The sequence below is a fragment of the Eptesicus fuscus genome, chromosome 13, assembly GCF_027574615.1.
Source record: "Eptesicus fuscus isolate TK198812 chromosome 13, DD_ASM_mEF_20220401, whole genome shotgun sequence".
Lineage (NCBI taxonomy): Eukaryota > Metazoa > Chordata > Mammalia > Chiroptera > Vespertilionidae > Eptesicus > Eptesicus fuscus.
In genome coordinates, this window is record NC_072485.1 from 64,121,624 (window position 1) to 64,141,831 (window position 20,208).

Sequence of the window (20,208 nt, forward strand, 5' to 3'; positions counted from 1 at the left end):
GGAAGCATAAGCTTTGCCACCCATCCATTCAATATTCTGGTTATGGATCTATGAGTATCTGCTTAAGTGCTTGAGTGATTGGTGACAGGGACAGTAATTTCATAGGGTCTGAGTTGTGGATGACTGTGAGGCCTGAGGTTTGGGTCCAGGATGTTGCGTGGCTATAGGGATGTGCCTTCATTTCAGTGAGCATGGTAGCAGGGTCAGACTTGGCAAATATCTGGCATCAGTAAGGCTCAAATTGGGTTTGCACACCTGATTCTTCATATCCTTGTCTCTGTGTAGGCCCTGCTTTTCCCAACTCTTCCTTGGAGTGTTTGCTACTCTGTTTTTTGGTGTGTGTTTTTCAAACTTAGGTGCCTACAAGTGTGATTGCTCCTAAATAAACTTGAATTTGAATTTATATAAACTTTCACTTAGCCTTTGCCAGTTTGGCTAGATTGACCTTTAGGTGCTTGAATGTGTTGACATCTCACTACAGTTTGGGTTTGTCAGTAGCACTTAATTTTCCCATTTTTTTTTCTTTGTTATGTTTGAGGATGTTTTATGAGATCAATTATACATTTAAAAAATTTTTTATCTGAAGTAAACTTCTTGTCATTACCTAGTGGCCTCCTTACTTCCATATAATGATCTCTTTCTTGAACTCTGCACAGAATTTTATCAATTCCACTTTTATTTAGTCAGCATTTGCCTGATAGGAATTCTTCTTCCTTTTATTCTCCCCACCTCCTAATACCCCTATTTATTTTTATCCTGGAAACATTTGCCTCTCTCATGAAAAGTACATTTCACAATGTAGTTTCTACATTTCACAATGCCATTACGATGTACTGTCCTCATTATTTGTAGGCTTTGACTTGTGTGTCCCTTGCAAGCAGCAATTTCATAGGGTCTTATTGCCTTGTTCTCTGCAGTGCTGTGAAAGATGTCACCACTTGGGTACTGCCTCCCATGTCGGTGATCATCAGCCCTCTCCACTCTCAGGAAGCACTGGTATCAGAACTACCTGGTGCTGGAAGGTACGGTTTCAGAGAATTGGTTAGGAAGATTCAGCGTCCCTCAGAAGTGAAACCGAAGACCTTACTATAAATACTTTTTAAAATTAAATTTATGGGGGTAACATTGGTTAAGATTACATAGGTTTCAAGTGTACAATTCTATGGTACATCATCTGTGTTTTGCTTTGGGTGCCCTCCACCCAAAGTCAGATCTTCTTCTATCACCATATACACTGAGTGGCCAGATTATTATGATCTCTGAACGCATAAAAATCTGGCCACTCACTTTATATCCTATATAATAAAAGGCTAATATGCAAATTGTCCCCTCCACCAGGAGTTTGACCAGCAGGCAGACCGGCCAACTGCCCATGTCCCCTCCCCCTGGCCAGGCTGGCTGGACCCCACCCATGCACGAATTCATGCACCGGACCTCTAATACACACACACACACACACACACACACACACTGAGTGGCCAGATTATTATGCGTTCAGGGATCATAATAATCTGGCCACTCAGTGTATTTGTCGCCTTTTACCTTTTACACCTCCCCCCCACCCACCCTACCAAGTTGCAAATAGAACTTGGTTACAGGTTGGAAAGTCCCAATGTTATACTTATAAATAATTAAAACTCAGGAAAATGTAAATTTGAGTACTTAAGAGCTTTGTAGTTTAAGAGGTCCTCTTTCTGTCCTGGGGGACTACTTTACATTTTTGACAGTTAGGAAAGTTACATCAGTTGAATACCTATTTATATGCCAAGCATTGTCCATATAAGACTATAATTTGATTCTGTTTTATAATCAGTGGAAATGAATGTTCAGGAAGTGGGGGAAACTGACCTATAGTCATGAGTAAGTGATAAAATGTGATTTTGGAAAGCAAGAAAACCTCAATTATAAATTTAAACGAAAACGTACCATTTCCTAAGTGATTTTTAAGTCCCAGGCACTGAAAAAACCAGTTTACATGGTTCACTTAAGCCTCATGGAAACCCACCAGGGAGGTATTATTGCATTTTAATCTAGAAATTTAAATCTTATGAAGATTAATTTGTTCAAGTCAATTAGCTGTAAATTGCAAAACTGACATTTAAAACTAGGTCTGACTTAAAAGCCCTGACCATGAGGTGAAAGCTTTTCACCCTTAAATATATCTCAAACCTCACACATCTGAACCTCACTCAGCTGCCACCAAGTATTTTTTATCAGAACCTCACTCCACTGGAAATAAATATTTAAAAATAAATATTTAAAAAACATATTTTTCATCAGAACTTCATTTCCCCATCCCCTGCCTTCATATATGTACTTATAGGCTGATCTCCTTCCAGCTCACCACAGAAATGAAAGCCAGATAGTTTCTTTCTTTGAATATGCCAAGTACTTTTATACCAATAGAAGCATAGGACAATGGGATTTGTAGTTGGAGATCTTGCTTCAAATCCTGGTTCTAATTCCCCTTTGTGATCTCAGAAAAGTTAACCATGTTGAGTTTCAGTTTTCATGTCTGTGACACAGGTCAGTCAAACCTCTCAGGGGGCTGTCATGACAATTAAATGAGATGGCAGAAGTAAGAGCTCTAATACTGAACAGGTAGTCCATCAGTGGACACAATATAAGGCAGCTGTCCTTAAAGTGTGGTCTGGGGAACTTCTGGAGTCCCTGAGGCACTTTTAGAGGGGTTGGGGGCCTATGAACTCAAAACAAAATTTCATAATAATACTAAGATCTACTTACCTCTTTCCATGAGTTTGCAGTGGTATTCTCCACACCCCGCAGAAGATAAGATGTCACAATAGGTTGAATTCAAAAGAAGTTAAGAGAATCTGCTCATCTCCCATTAAGATAAAGGGAAATGGTGGTTCCTAACCTTTGCGTTGGAGTCACCTGGAGATCTTTGAAAAATATTGGTGCCCAGCTCTCATCAAATTCTGATTTTATTGGTATGTGGTAGTATGTGGTGCATTGGGTTTATAAAAGTTCTTCAGGTGATGTGAATAGACAGTAAAATTACATGGGGATTTGTTTTTCAATGGGCATAAAGTTTCTTTTTTATAAGAATGAGTAAATTTTAGGAATCTTCTTTATAACAGGGCACTTAAAGTTAATAATATGGTATTGTATACTGTAAAATATTCTAAGGATAAATTTCATGTTGTGTTCATACCAAAAACAAAAGCAAAATAAAAACTTAACAAAAGAATACAAGGAAATTTTTGGAGGTGATGGATGTGTTTAGTATCTTGGTTATGGTGATGATATTGGGAGTATGCATACATTAAATGTACAATTTTTTGTATACAAACTATGACTCAATAAAGCTAAAAAAAAAAGAAAAGAAAAGAATGTTAAGTAACCTATAAAAAGAGATTTGCAAAACTTTTTATCAGTGCCACTCTCCACACCGTTTCTTTTTCTATTTTGAAAAATATAGTTATGTTAATAAAAGGTTTATTTGTAGAATTATGTAATGAGTCTTCAGTAGTTTTTTAAAGTATGAGGGGTTCTGAGACCAAAAGTTTCAAAGATGTTGGTATATGTATTAAGACCTTGGGCCCTGGAGACACACTGTTGATATCATGGTTCTGCCCTTGCAACTGACCTTGGGTACATAACTTACCTTCTCTGTGCACCAGCTTCCTTGTCCATAAAATGAGTTTCAGAATCAAATTTGCCTCTTAGAATTTTTTGTGAGATTAAATGAGTCATATACATAAAACACAACATACAGTGCTTGGAACATTGTACTGGCTTTTACCAATATTTTCCCTCATTACTGTTACTATTGTAGTTGTTATAAGTTGATAATATTGATACTGCATGATCAATGTAAAATTTGTGGGCCAAGACATTCTTCCCATAACTCATCTGTCTACAGGACAATAGGGTAGGAGCCTCTTGGAGACAGAGCCTCCTGGTGAAATCAGTAGGACTTGGTCACTGCACACCCTGGACTTTGATTCCTTTATCTATTTGTTGCAGCAGCAACACCACACTGCTTCAGTGAATGCATGACTGACAGAGGAGGTGACACCAAAGTGACCATGTGATTCTGGGAGAGGAGGAAATGACATTTCAAAGAGGCGGATGTATTTTATCAGTCAAAATTTTCCCCAGCCCCATTCCCCTGAGTCCCTCCCCTTTGCTTCAAAGAGTTGCCAGCTTTAACATCCTACGTTCCTTTTGGCTGTTCCTCACAAATATAATTAATCTCTCCATGATATTATCTCACTTCTTTATTTGCACAGTGATTTTTAACACCATTCCTCACAATCACAGCAGTCAAAGGATCTGCTAAAAATTGAGTAAAACATAGCAATGAGTAGTTCAATAGTGCTGAAGGCTACCAGCATAATCAAAATTCCCTGTAACAGAAGAAAAAAATAAAAGAATCATGGTATTAGCACAATAATGGTTTTTCAGATGATAATGAGGTAACAATGCCCAGATAAGAAAGTTTCCCCACATATCAAAGGTAGCTAATGCTTACAAAGCAAATTAGTAGAGGCTCGTTGCAATATACAGATATTTTAGCATAGTACTACATAGCACAGCACAGTGTGGTACCCTACAGCAGAGCACAAAATTGCACAGGCCTTCATTTCTTTCTTCTTCAATGCACTTAGACTGGAATCAGATTCCATACGGGCAACATTGGCAAATTTTCTCGAGGTATACGTAGCTTTATTGCTCTTTGGTATTCCATTGACAGATTTCAGATTAAGCTTTCATCTAAAAATTGATCTAGGTGATCCAGGTGATTTAGCAGCTTTTCAGGGCTTTTAAATTGTTTTAAAAAGTGTGGGGGTTTTTTAATGTAGCATTTTTCTTTGTTTCTAGACTAGGTTCAATTCACACATCCCATTTTACTATTACCAAAATTAATCTATTCTCTTCTCCCCTGTTTTCTGTGGTTCTACTACATTCTGTTCCTTCGAATCTTCCATATGAAAAATTATGGATCCCCTTCTTATTAGGATCCCCTTTTCCTTAGATGATTAGTTTTCAAATTTCTCAGCAATTTTTTATGGATCTTATTGGCTATTTTCTCTCTCCATGAAGATTCATATCTTTTACGTGCCTTTACACTAAGTTCAGAAAAGCAGAAATAAATGCCAGTTTTCAATCTATAATGTTTTATCAGAAACCCAGTCTAAATATTAAAACCAAAACCATAAAAACGCTCCACTCATGATTCTAATGTACATCCAGGGCTATAACTACTACCATACTGCTATATTTGCTTTTTCTTCTAATATATCACTTTTTTATATATTATTCTCATTGATGTATATGTTTTATCTTCTGTACTCATCTGTGAATTTCTCAAGTTGGGGGTAATAATACATTTATTGTTCTATTCTACAATGCCTGGTTGAATGCCTATTAGATGCTATGATTTCTGTACATGTTTGTGAGTTAAATAATACATTTGTCTGTAACATTATTTGGATGATGCTGATTAGGGTCTAATAAATCTTTATGATTAAACACATTACTCCTCACCCTAAAAATGCAGCATACTTACAATGAATAGGGTGTTAACAGCCTTACACTCACTAACTTCTCCAGAATAGCCACAAAGGTAGTTTTGATCTAGAATGAAACCAAATACAAGGAGAATGATTCCAGCTGTTGCTGCCAGGACACTAAAACAATTCATTGTTTGGCTCATCCTCATCTGAAAGAGAGTAAAAACATAGCACAATTACCAGGCCCCATCTGAGTCTATAGACAAAACAATGGGTGAGGAGACTGGGCAGCAGGATTTTGGTCTCAGCACTACAATGCCATGAAGCAGCCATATCATCTTATGAATGTCCCTTCACCTAACTGGGCTTCAGGTCCTCATCTACAGAATAAGGGGAACCAGTGAACTTTTAATAACCCTTCCATCCCCCATAATCTGTGCCTAATTTAAATCCTATTTAATTAGGGGGAGGGGTACACACTGGACAATAAAAGTTCTTAGAGATAGCCACATTGAATTTTGATGCTCTGATCAAAGTTATAACTTATTTATGACTCTGTTTAATACATATTATATTTATATCTTATATACATATATATTTAACATATACTAGTACACTGTATACTATATATTATATATATATTATAACATATATATATATATACACATATATATATATACTTGCAATTTTTTTTTCTTACCAAAACTGCAAATCTATAGGTGGCATTCTTTGCTGAAAATAATTTATTGGCTTATTAATATATCATAGCTTTGATTCTCTGAGAAAAGTAAAAATATGCTGCTTATAGTTTATCTGTAAGTTAAAGATTTGCATTCATTAACACTTATTATTTATTTTCTGATTCTGCATATCAGGTTAAATTATGTCATTTACATAGTGTGCCTATCATATAAGTGTCAAATGACTGCCTGTCAAAGTGTCTGGCATGCAGTAGGCACCAGAAATACTTATGTTGGCCCACAGGCTGAAGGGTCTTGAGTTCGATTCTGGTCAAGGGCACGCACTTCGGTTGCAGGCTGGGGAGCATGCAGGAGGCAACCAATCAATGTGAGAGGGTTCTCTCTATCTGTCTCTCCCCCTCCCTTCCACTCTCTCTAAAATCACTCTCTCTAAAAATCAATAGAAAAATACCCTCGGGTGAGTAATAGCAACAATAAAAAAATAAAAAAAAGAATGAGTGAGATACTATAATAATGCCATCTGCCCTCTGGCTGAGGAACTTGGACAAGTTATTTAATCTATGCCTCGGTGTCTATATATAAAATCAGAATTAAACTGGATGACCTAGGAAACTTGCTTTTGGTTCTAATGTTTTATGATTCTATGAAAAAATAAGCAAATAACATGGATTAGTATCAGTAATTGACAGTTTGTGGAGTTATAGTGGCTTAATGATTTTCCAAATTCATTTTCAAGACTCAAAGGAATTATTTCAAAGTTATAAATACCTTTTTAATAAAGGGAAAATATAACTCACCACAGTTTGTGTGCCTTTTCTTTCCAATGCAATTAGGCAGGCTCCAGAATAAATGAACTGTTAGAAAGAATACATATCTTAGTGATGGACATAAAGAGTTCTCAGAGGATAGACTTCTACATGTCCCTTTCACAGGCTGGCAGGGGAGTAAGAAAGGTGAGATGCCTTGTATGGGTTGTCCATAAATGAATAGTGGACAAAATACTGGACTAGAAGTTTGCTTTAGCTTTAACTATTTATTTGAACATGAGAATTTTTAAAAACTTTACTGAGATTTCATTTTTCTCATCCATCTTCCTTTTATAGCTATTGCAGACATCATGACATACTGGTGTCAATTCAGTTTACAGCCAATAAGATCAGATTCCATCATTCCTGTAGGAAACATCCTTCCTACCTATGTGCAATCTGATGTGGTCTCTTGGATGGAAACATAAGCAGAGTTGCAGCAAATATTCTGAGAGTTATATAAAAATACCAAAATTTTCATTGTGATGAGTCATAGTGGTAGGATCATTGTCTAAGAGAAATTTCAAATTTGATCACAGTTTATCCACTTTTTTAATTTCTAGTTCATTCTGTGGTATTTCTTCAGCCTCATTCCTCCCCTCTTACTCTCTGCACTGAACTCTTACAGTTCTCAGAATAAAAAGTGTTCCCCCATACTTTAAGCTTTTCTCTTATGTTTTTCATGTTTCTCCCTTGACATACAGCAAGACATCCTACCTCTTACACCCAACTATCCCCCACTCCCTTCCTCCATATGTGTCTTCATCTGATTAAAACTCTTTAAACTTGATCAAGCTTACATATCTCTGGGAAACCTTCCCTCTATTTTTTAAGTGCCTTTCCTATAGAGACAGCTTGTGTGTCCTCTGTCACCATTCATCACACCACATGGTAATTTTTTCATGTATTATTTTTGTTTTGTTGTTTTTTGTTTTCTCCCAGTTTTATTGCAAAATTTGAGGCCCAGTGCACAAAATTTGTGCACAGGAGGGGGGTCCCCTCAGCCCAGCCTGCACCCTCTCCAATCCGGAACCCCTCAGGGGGTGTCCTAGGGATAGGGCCTAAACCGGCAGTCGGACATCCCTCTCACAATCCGGGACCACTGGCTCCTAACTGCTCATCTGCCTGCCTGCCTGATTGTCCCTAGCTGCCCCCCCCTGCCAGCCTGATCACCCCTAACCACTTCTGCCTGCCAGCCTGATTGCCCCTAACTGCCCCCACTGCCAGCCTTGTTCACCCCTGGTTGCCCCCAACTGCCCCCCCCTGCTGTCCTGGTTGCCCCCAACTACCCCCCCACCAGCCTGGTCACCCCCAACTGCCCCTACTGCTGGCCTGTTCACTGGCCCCACTGCCAGCCTGGTCACCCCCAGCTGCCCCCCCTGCTGGCCTGGTTGCCCCCAACTACCCTCCCACCAGCCTGGTCACCCCCAACTAACCCCCCTGCTGGCCTGGTCACCTGCTGTTCAGTCATTTGGTCATCCCTCACTAAACCCCCTGCTGGCCTGGTCACCCCACAAAGCCTGCTGTTCAGTTGTTACTGTGAGGGCATCCTGACCAATTTACATATTACCCTTTTATTATTGGCATACATAATTGGCATACATCACTATATAAGTTTAGGGTGTGCAGCATAATGATCTAACTTACATATATCATTAAATGATCACCATAATAACTTTAGTTAGCGTCCATCTTCTCATTTAGATACAAAACAAAAAGGAAAAAGAAAATATATATTTTTCCTTGTGATGAGGCCTTTTAGGAGGTACCCTCTTTAAAATATCATATATATTACACAACAGTGTTAAATAGTCATCATGTACTTTTTTAATCTTATAATTGGGAGTTTATGTCCTTTGACACCACCCCTGCCTTTGGTAATGTCAGATCTGATCGCTTTTGTTTTAATTAAAAATTTGGGGATGATGTTGGTTAATAAAATTATATAGGTTTCAGGTCAGCTGACATGGCTCAGTGATTGAGCATTGACCTATGAACTAGGAGATCACAGTTCAATTCCTAGTCAGGGCACATGCCTGGGTTGCAGACTCAATCCCTGGTGTGGGGTGTGCAGGAAGCAGAGAATCAATGATTCTCTTTCATCATTAATGTTTTTGTGACTCTCTCCCTCTGCCTTCCTCTCTGGAGTAAGTAAAAAAATATATATATTTTTTAATTATATAGGTTTCAATTCTATGACATCATCTGTAAATTGCTTTGTGTGCCCACCATCCAAATTCAAATATTCTTCCATCATCGTATATTTGACCCTCTTTAATCCTTCCTACCCTCACCCCCTTTTGATTCCACATATAAATGAGGTCATACAGTATTTGTATTTCTCTATTAGCTTATTTTGCTTAGCATAATGATCTTAAGTTTCATCTATGTTGTCACAATTGGCAGGTTATCCTCATTTTTTATGACAGAATATTCCATTGTGTGTGTGCAAACTTCTTTATCCATTTGTCTGTAGAACACAGCTTTTTTCCATGTCTTGGATGTTGTACATAATGCTGCTATGAATATGGGGGTATAGATATCTCTTTGATATAATGTTTTCATTTCCTTTGGATATATTCCCAGAAGTGAAATTGCTGAATCACATAATGATTCTTGTTTTAATTTTTTGGAGGAATAGCCACACTGTTTTTCATAATCAGAGCCCATGTATTTTATTAACCTTTGAATCCTGATTGCCTTCTTCTATGTATCTGGCTCAGATGGTAACTCATTTGAATGAATGAATGGACAAATAACCTCAAGATCCAAAGAAATATTCCCAAAGGAACTTCAAGACACAATGATGAAATATCAGTAACTGCTGAATTAATGGGGAAATAATTTCAACAAGGTTTATTTTTATTTTGACATTTCAAAGCCTATCATACAACTGAATATTGTTCATTTTGAAACTAAGAATTCTCTAATATCCCTGTTGACATGACTTCACATTGAACTTGATTTACTATACTCACCAAAATGGAGCTCCAGAATGGATATCCTGTAATAAATATAAAGGGGAACCTTGGATACGGTTCTTCAAACATGAAAAAGAAAATTACCCCAAAAGAAAAGTTCATCAGTCCAAGCAGTATCTGGATAGTCTGTAAAGAGAGGAAAAGGACACAGTAAGGAAAAAGCAAAATGGTGGGTTCCCCTTTAGAAAATTTAGATCTCCTTTTGATAAAAGGAGTTGGCAATTATCCTCTTTTATAAATAAGGGAAGGGTAGTAGAAGCCCCTTTATTATGTACCCAGGTATTTTTGGATACCTCTACCTGGTATTTGGTAATGAGAAAAATTATTTAAATCAATGCTCCTGAAGATTTAGTCCATGGATTTGCAGCCTTAGGATCACCTAAGAATTAGAGGTGCAAATTATCATGCACAATCCTATACTTACTGAATAAAATCCCCAGGATAAAATTCAAAATAGAGCTACTATATGGTCCAGCAGTCCCACTTCTGGGTATATATCCTAAGGAAATGTAATCACTACCTCAAAGAAAAATTTATGCTATTATTTACAATAGGTAAGACATGGGAACAACCTAGGTAGATGAAGAAAATGAAATATTATCTATATATACAAAAGGCTAAGTGACCATCTGACCATCCGACCGGTAGCTATGATGCTCAATGAGCACCAGGGGCAGAAGCTCAATGCAGGAGCTGCTAAGCTGCGGTGACTTGGTGACGCACCTGGAACCAGAGAGGAGGGAGCCTGATTCCGGGATGCGTCACCCAAGAACTGCCTTCTCGCAATCCAGGACCCCTTCGGGGATGGTGAAGAGCCAGTTTCAGCCTGACCCCGCAGGCCAGGCTGAGGGACCCCACCTGCCAGAGGGACCCTGCTCACTCCACAGATGGCCTTCAAGCCATGGCGCCGCCCCAGGTGCAGCCTGCTGGGGAGGGACCATGGGAGGTTGGCTCTAGGGTGTGTCTGGCCCGTCTCACCCAGTCCCACCCGACCGGCCACCTTCAAATTAATTTCCTTTCAGTGTGCATGAATCCATGCACTGGGCACTAGTTCAGTATAAAAAAGAAAATTCTGCCATTTGCAATAACATGGACGGACCTTGAAGAAATTATGCTAAGTAGAGTAAGAGAAAGACAAGTAGTTTGTATGTGGAATATAAAGATATTGAACTCACAGAATCAGAGAGTAGAACAGTGGTTGTTAAAGGCTCAGAGGTTGGGGAGAATATGGAGATGTTGGTCAAAGGGTACAAACTTTCAGTTAAGTTCCAAGCTCTAAGGTACAACATGGTGACTACAATTAACAACACTATATTGTATGCTTGAAAGTTACTATGAGAGTTGAGTTTTAATGTTCTCATTATACAACAACAAAAATGGCAATTATGTGAAAGATGTGATAACTAACCATATTGTGGTAAACATTTTGCAATATACATGTGTATCAAACCATTAGATTATACACCTTAAACTTTACAAAGTTATATGTCAATTACATCTCAACAAAGCTGGGGGGGGGGGCATGGAACCACCAAGTCTGTGGCATATAAATGTTAAAGTTTGAAAAGTACTGAATTCTAAATCACCATGCAGGCCTGGTCTCAAATAGCAGTGAACTGTCAAAGCCCTTATGTCAATGACCCATCCTTTGAGCCTATGGAGGTATTGTCATGTCCCAGGATTCAAAGCACTCCCCATCTTTTCTATTTTTTGTCTCTGACACACTTGTGATGCACTACCGCACCAAGCAGTGTTTTGACGAATGCTGGGAAAGATTGATGAGAATGACATGAAGAATGGAAGGTATACAAAAGAAGAGTCTGTGTCCTTGCCCTCTTTCATTCCCGTCCACCTTCTCCATCTGAGGAATCTCATTTTCTCCCATTGCAACTATTACCTTAATGTAGTTGAGTTGTAAGCAATATCATTTTCCTTAATTCCAGATTCATATTTTTAGCTCTTGTCAAACATCCCCACTTGAATATCCAATGGGTAACACCACTGCGTATTCAATATGTCAAGTTCACTCTCTAAGACGATGGAGCCTTCCTATACAGCTCTCCTCGTTACTTTGTGAGCTCTCACTAAAATTGCATTTACCAGTTCCTTCAGGGCAATCTCAGCTTCTTCTAGCATGCACTTCAAAACTCTTCTAGCCTCTACCCATTGCCCATCTCCAAAGCTGCTTTCACATTTTAAAATATTTGTTATAGCAGCAGCCCACTTTTTGGTACCAATGTCTGTCTTAGTCAACTTGGGCTGTTATAACAAAGTATCATAGACCCAGTGACTTATAAACAACAGAAATTTATTTCTCACAGTTCTGAAGACTGAAAATCTGAGATCAGGGTACCAGAATGATCAGATTCTGATGAAGACCTTCTTCTGGCTTATAGACTACAGACTTCTCTGTTTTATCCTCACAAAGAAACCTAGCATTCTGACCCCCTACTTATTAATAAAATAATTATCCCACAAAGTCTATGCCTCTAGATACCATCACGTTGGGATTATGGCTTCAAATATGAATTTTGGGAAACACACATATTACATTCCTAACACACCTTCAGTAGCATTTACATTGGGGCAAATCTTACTTACCCCAAAGATTTTTATTTTTGTAGTAAAACATTTTGAAAAGGGCATGGTAGATTCATAGGCTGTGGCTATATTTTTCATTGACTGAAATTCTGAAGCAGTGATCTCTGGAGGAAATACCATAAATACAGGATGGTGTGCAGAGTTTGAATCCATGATGGTATAGTTGATATTTTGAAGGGTAAAATTATTTAGTTGGTACTTCAATCTAGACCATGCTCTTATCGTGTCCCAAGGCTGTCTGGGGCACTGGCATTGTTGGGCTTTGTCTTGGAATTCTAGAACCATAAAGTCACAGAGTCATGGAATCTCAGGTCAAGATCTCAAGAAGGTCAATGAATAAAAGACCCAGGTCTGGAGGGTCGGAGGGCCTGACTGGTAGTCCTGGTTCACATTGGGATTATGGTTTAGTCAGAAATTTCCTGTGACCTTGGGAGGATCATATCCCCCTGTCTTGGTTTCAGCTTCCTTATATGTACATTGATCAGGTTGGACTAGAAATCTATAAATACATTTCAATTTCCAAATAAAAGAGTATTGTGAACATTTATTTTTTAAGTCAGGTAAAGGGAAAAACCCCTCTTGCCCTAAAATTAATTAGCCACTGCTTAAAGTAGACAATTATTATTACCATTTTAATCACGGTGGCCAGGTGTTTTGCTTTTGCTTTGTGTCCACATTATTTCCAAAGTTCATTTTTGTTGGCTCTTTATCAGCGAAATGTCTTATGTATCTTTATGAGCTTAGCTATAAAACATTGGAAATGTCACACTGAGCTATTCCAGAAGTTATTTTACCTCATTTCTCCATTTCAACATGGCTGTGGAACTTCACAGTCTTCTGCTAATCAATCTACTAGGCCCATTGGTACACGCATAATGTGTATTTGTGCACTACTTTTTTTTTCTTTCCATAGCCTTAGATTTCTTCTTATTTCCTAATGTGACACAACTTACTCTCTTTATAGGATTAGTCCTCTCCTTTTCACTTCTTCTGCTCTGATTCTCTTGTTAGATAATTCCAAGGAAGGCTCTCTGTGCTCTTCCTCTTATTATTCTCCTATTTCCACTGAAGCTCAATTTTACTTGTTTTTAATTATCTAATCTTCGTCTCTACTGCAAAATCTCCCTGTTTCTTCTCTACTGCAAAATATCCACACTCTAGAGAATTTGACAGAAGCAGTTAGTGTGACCAGATATCCCCTACTTAGTGGTTCCCAAGTCCTTTCATTTTCTCTTGATTTTAAATTCATAAATGATAATAGCTCTAGATCTTATCCATGAATAATGATAAAACCCAGTTTCTCTCCCAGATATATCTTAGAAGGGGCCTGAGTGGAAAGGGGCTGGGCCAGAGTGGAAAGGCGATGCCAGAAGCCAGGGAAAGGAAAGCCCATTATAGCACGAATCTTCGTGCATCGGGCTTCTAGTAAGATATATATACATACATATATATATATATATATATGCTTTCCCGTTGCAGGAAAAATCCTGCAATAGGATTTCCTGCTGTACTCTACCCCGCCTCCGTTCCTCCCTTGCCGCCTGCCTCGCCTTCTCCTCCAGCCCGCCTGAGTTTCCCTTCGCCCCCGGCCCCGCCTCCGCTCTGCCCTTGCCACTGGCCCCGCCTTCTCCTCCAGCCCACCCGTGTTTCCCTTTGCCCCTGGCCCCGCCTCCGCTCTGCCCTTGCCGCCCGCCCCGCCTTCTCCTCCAGCCTGCCTTCGTTTCCCTTCGCCCACGGCCCTGACTTCACTCCTCCCTTCTCCTTCCCCCCGCCCCCCTGGCTTGCTTGTTTCTTCGAAGCTTTACTCCCTTTTGCAGCTCTTGGCTTCTTTCGACACTGTCTTAATATGCAAATTAGCCGCCATCTTTGTTGGGGTAATTTGCATACTCGTCCTGATTGGTTGGTGGGCGTGGCTTGGCTGGTGGGCGTGGCTTAGGTGTAGCGAAGGTGCGGTCAATTTGCATATTTGTCTATTATTAGATTATATATATATATATATATATATATATATATATATATATATATATATATATATGTCATACAGAGAAAGTGAAAACTCTGAGAGATTAAGAACTACTGACACACACAAAAATATGGATGGGCCTCAAGAGAATTATGCTTAGTGAATAAACTCAGTCTCAAGAGCTTAAATATTATATGATTTCATTTCAACAATCTTGAAATGGAAAAAATAATGGGGAGGGAGGACATATGAGTGGTTACTAGGAGACAGAGATAAGGTTGGTGGTGAGGTGTTACTATGAGGAGGCAGCATGAAAGAGTTTTATGTGGTTATGAAACTGTTCTGTCTCTTGATTACGGTGATGGTTACAGAAACATATATATAGGATAAACTTGTATGCAACTAAATAGGCACACAGATAAATGCAGAATAAAATATGACAAACACTAAAAAAGGTCTGTGATTTAATTAACTATAATGTTCCACTGTTGATTTTCTGGTTTTGATATTGTGCTCCAGCTGCACAGACTTAACCATTGGGCAGTTGGATGAAGGGTATATCAGCCTCTATCTTTGCAGCTTCAAGGAATTTTGAGTGAATCTGTAGATACTTTAAAATGTAAAGATAAGAAAACTTTACAGAGCTTGAAAAGTTAAAAAATATTTATTGAAGTGTTAACAAGATAAAGTATATTTATATATTCATTTCTATGTTTAAAAATTATCCAGAAAACAGTTCTTGGGAACATTACAATCAATAAATGTGTTACATCCATGAATGGAAAATGAGGGCAGAAAGCTACTGGAGTATTTATTTTATTTTTCATATCAAGGGAGCACAGCAAGAGAGAGAAATAAATTATGTATAAAGTAAAAGAAACCATGAAAAAATTCTAAGATGATGAAAAAGAAGAAGGGGTCCTGGGTTGACAACTGTGTACCAGCAATGGAAAGCAAGTAGGCTGGGCATCTCCAGTACAGACTCCTTCAAAATGATGAAGCTGGACTGTGCATCACTGCAGATTGTCCAGGACCAAACCAGACAGAGTCGGACCTGCATTACCACCATTTGTCCACCATCCAGAACTGAAATGTCAGTGCTGACATGTACACATAAGGAACTGTTGGACATTGAAATTGGGTCTCAAAAGAACTGTTGGCCCAGAAAGAAACTCACTACACACTGATTCATTTGCCTGTCACCATAACCATTATTGCTTGTCTCATTTTTGGTTCTTATAAGTGTATTTCTAATAGCACATGATCTCACTCATCTAGGGGAAATAATGAACAACATAGACTGATGAACAAGAACAGACCCAGAAACAAGGAGGCATGGACCAGACTGTCGGGCCTCGGGGTGAGGGTAGGGAAGAGTGGGGGTAAAGGGGGAGATCAACCAAAGGACTTGTGTGCAGGCATATGAGCCTAACCGGCAGTTAAGGGCAACAGGGGAGTGGGGGCATGTGTGGGGAGGGGGGTGGGATGGGAATGGGGGGACGAGGACAAATATGTGATACCTTAATCAATAAAGAAATTTTAAAAAAATGATGAAGCTGGAATATGAGTCAATGTATTTAAGAGATTTAGAAAACTAGTGGAGAGTATGGGGTTAAAATCAAACAGAAACAAAAAAGAATAAAAAAAGACACAATTCTGGGGGGGGTGTGGAAAACAAATTATTAAATGGCTCAGTTCTGCTAGCATACATGGTCATAAAAATACAAATAAGTACATGTCTCTCTGCTTCAAATTATGAGCTTTAATAGACAGAATGGATATGGGAAATGTTCATATGTGTGGTGATTGGGTGTTGGAAAAGGGAGGGTTAATTCTTGATCTTCCATAGTTATATCAGTGTTACTCAACTTTTTTCACATAAAGGTACTCATAGAAAATATGTGTCTGGGACATGGCTGAATTAGAGGCATTTAGAGTTCCAAATGGGGTTACTTGCTACTCAAGATAATTTTGTATGACTAGTTAATTTTTTAAACCATGTAAATATATAACTATGATTATTGAAACCTTAAAAACTGTCTACAGTGGGCCTTTGGACAACAGGGGGATAGGGATGCCAATCATAATGCAGTCATAAATCCACATGTAATTTTTGACTCCCCCAAGATTTTTGTCATCCTTCTCGAACCCACCACACACAGATAGCAAAATCATCAGGTGATAAAGCCCCTGATATAAAATGCCATGGAACAATGCATACAATTGGCCCTCCACATTGTGGATTCCCAACTAAAAATGGAAAATACTGTTTTTCATCTGCAGCTAGTCAAATCCACAGATGTGAAACTCAGTGATAGATACTAAGGGGTGACTGTATATTTATTAAAAAAAATATGTATAAGTGAACCTGTGCAGTTCAAAGCCATGTTGTTCAAGGGTTTACTGCACTTTGGTTTCATATGTGACAAGGCAAGTTACTATATTAAAAGGAAAAATAATACATCAAAATATATTTAACTAGCATTCCCATTGCAGGAAAAATCCTGCAATAGGGTTTCCTGCTGCACTCTACCCCGCCCTGCCTGCTCTCCTCCCTTGTCCCCCGCCCCACGTTCTCTGCCAGCCCCCCTGCTTTTCTCCCTTCTCCGCCAGCCTGCCCTCCTTCCTTCTCCCCCGGCCCCGCCTCTGCTCCTCCCTTCTCCTCCCCCTGGCTTGCTTGCTTCTCCGCAGCTTTGCTCCCTTCTGCAGCTCTTGGCTTCTTTCTACGCTGTCTTGATATGCAAATTAGCCGCCATCTTTGTTGGGGTAAATTTCATATTCATCCTGATTGGTTGGTGGGTGTGGCTTGGTTGGTGGGCGTGGCTTGGGTGTAGCGAAGGTGCGGTCAATTTGCATATTTGTCTATTATTAGATAGGATAATTTTTCTTCTCCCTTTATCACTCATCAGGGGTGTGATAGGAAGAACTATGGCCCCCAAGAAAAGTCCATGCCCTTATTCTCAGGACTGTGAATGTGATATCATACCTATGAATATATTACATGGCAAGAGGAACTTTATAGATAAAATTAGTAAATTTACTTTAAAATGGGGAGATTATTCTGGAATATTTGAGTGGGTCCAATGGAATCACAGGACACCTTAAAAGTAGAAGTTTGAGCCGAAACCGGTTTGGCTCAGTGGATAGAGCGTTAGCCTGTGGACTGAAGGGTCCCAGGTTCGATTCTGGTCAAGGGCATGTGCCTTGGTTGTGGGCACATCCCCAGTGGGGGGTGTGCAAGAGGCAGCTGATCGATGTTTCTAACTCTCTATCCCTCTCTCTTCCTCTCTGTAAAATATTAATAAAATATATATATATTTTTAAAAAGTAGAAGTTTGAGAAGGACTTACCCAGCACTGGTTTAAAAATGGAGTGGACCACATGAGAAGAAATGCAGTTGGTTCTAGGAGCAGAGAATACCACCCCTCCCCTCCAGCTGACAGAGGGAAAAGAAACCTACAGCTGTAAGAAACTGAATTCTTCCAACAATGAATGAGCTTGAGGAGGATCCCAAGCCTCAGAACCACAGACCTGGCCAGCAATATGATTTTAGTTAAGTGAGACTCAGCAAATAATCTAACCAGGTTGTCCAGTACTTCTGACCTACAGAAACTGAAGTAATAAATTTGTGATGTTTTAAACAGCTACATTTTTGGTAATTTGTTGTATATCAATAGATAATACAAGATTTAGCAAGATTTGAAGTTCTTTGCCTTAGTTACTATTATTCAGATTAGGGTAACTTCTATGACAAACAATTCCATATTTTCCTTGGACTAGTACCATAGGTCCAATGGAATGATCAGCAATGGATTTAATCTCTGCAATTATTTATGGGCCAGGCTTAATTCTCTAAATATTTGAGTACCTTTGGGTCCTGGATTCTTTGCATGTGGCCAGGGCATGAGAAATTATAAGAGCAATGCAGAGGGTTTAGGGATCAAACCTGGAAGTGGTGAGCATCACTTCAGCAACACTTCATTGGTGATAGGCACCTTCTCACCAACTTAGATGCAAAGGGGCTGGAAAGTGTAATCTAGCTATGGGATATGTAATCTGACAAATGGAAGTGCCCTTGTAAATAATGAGCTCATTTCTCCCATGTGCTCTTGGGAATTATAGGTGTAAGGTACTAACATTGGAAAATAATTCTTCCCAATTTTACCAAAATAAAAAGCCTGATAGATTCTAGGAAAGACATATTATGTTCAGAATAAGACAGTTTTTAAAAAGTACATTACCTTTAAGTCAATCATAAATGCTCTGGCTCCCTATAGCCTTTTGCATCTGGTCTTATAAACAGCTACTTCACACATTTTTATTCCCTTGTTGGCTCCTAAACATCTGATTTTGTCAACTCTAGACCCAAACTCCTTGACAGGACTGTATGAGATATCTCAGAAAGGGGAGGAAAGGGGAATACTTCCTGAAAAGTAGAGAGAGAAAAATGGAATTCTTGCAGATTGGAAAGGCGACTATGGGTCTAAGGGCATGAGGGGCTCCCGACTTTCTCCCTAGCATCATTCGCAGTGGGATAAAAAAAACTCAGAAATTATTTTTAAAAATATTCTTACATTTTCACATTGTGAATTTATACCCTAGGAGGCACTGTATTCTTACAATAATAAAAGAAAAACCCTGTCTTCCAAGTGTTGTACAGAAACATCAAGTTCATAGGACAGTGTGAACTGGGACAATGAGTTTCTCAGTGGTAAATGGTGTGGACGCCTCAGTGATGACAGGAATCGTCTCTTCAATGACTTTGTACTATTTATGACCCCAGAACCCTTGTGCATGTGTGCATCAATGTGTGTGTGTGTGTGTGTGTGTGTGTGTGTGTGTGTGTGTGTGTGTGTTAGATGCGCATGGGGATGAATGGGCAGGAATGACTACCTGGGTTGGATTCTTAAAGAATTTGATTAAAAATTGAAAACATATATTTCCTGAACACCTATGTGTGTGGATCAAAAGTTAAAGCCATTATACAAGCACCATGCAAATGTGTGCTAATCTAGCAGAAGCAAAAGGGGGAATTATCAGTATTATTTAGAATGATTGGAATACAAAGTGGCAACCATTCACAAGCTGGAGGCCAACTCATGCAGGGTTCTTACCAAGATGGAACCACTCAGGAGGCTAATCCTTACTACAGAGATAAATACAGGGGACATAAGCAGTCTCTCTATCTCTATGCCTCATTATTCTGCTACACATAACTTCACTCATCTCTAGGTGGAGGGTTCAGTCTCCCATTTATGCTTTTAAAAAATGATTTGTCTAATACTTGCTGGAAGCAAGCCTTTGTGCAGAATTCTGTAGAAGACAGATATGACAGTCTGGGCTTATTCACAAGAACATAAGAGAACTACCAGAGTATATATGATTTCAGAAAAGAATGAAGTCCCCTGGAAATACTTATTTTAGACTTTTTGAAACAGGGAAAGAAAAAACAAAGAAGCCAACAAGGGTGATGAAGGTTGCAGAGAGAAGGGATGATTAGCAATTCCAAATGTATCAAAGTGATCAAAGACAATGAGGATTGGAAAAATGTAATTAGGCTTGGAAGATGGAGGGTAACTGATGGCTTTTGTTCACACAATTTTCTCCGACTACTGAGGATAAAATTGTATGTCATGAGGGTTGAGAAGTTAGAAGCAGTGAGTGAGTGCAGGCATA

General features: G+C 39.0%; 1 protein-coding gene and 1 long non-coding RNA gene across 3 annotated transcripts in view; one reads left to right on the forward strand and one right to left on the reverse strand.

Annotated features, from left to right (window-relative positions):
• LOC129151269 (uncharacterized) overlaps window positions 1-18,094 on the forward strand; it is a 39,294-nt gene extending 21,200 nt beyond the window's left edge. Inside the window, exon 3 of one of the 2 annotated variants that reach the window (XR_008558001.1) lies at window positions 17,861-18,094. This is a non-coding gene — a long non-coding RNA (uncharacterized LOC129151269). The remainder of the gene's footprint in view (window positions 1-17,860) is intronic. The other variant, XR_008558002.1, reaches the window with a different exon arrangement.
• Window positions 4,230-12,821, reverse strand: MS4A5 (membrane spanning 4-domains A5). The gene is made up of 5 exons (XM_008149027.3): window positions 12,570-12,821; window positions 9,966-10,094; window positions 6,979-7,035; window positions 5,537-5,689; window positions 4,230-4,373 (listed from the first exon to the last, which is right to left on the reverse strand). Exons 1-5 carry the CDS (start codon window positions 12,720-12,722, stop codon window positions 4,263-4,265), a joined length of 603 nt encoding a protein of 200 aa, XP_008147249.1. The 5' UTR covers window positions 12,723-12,821; the 3' UTR covers window positions 4,230-4,262.
• Window positions 18,095-20,208: the final 2,114 nt, after the last annotated feature.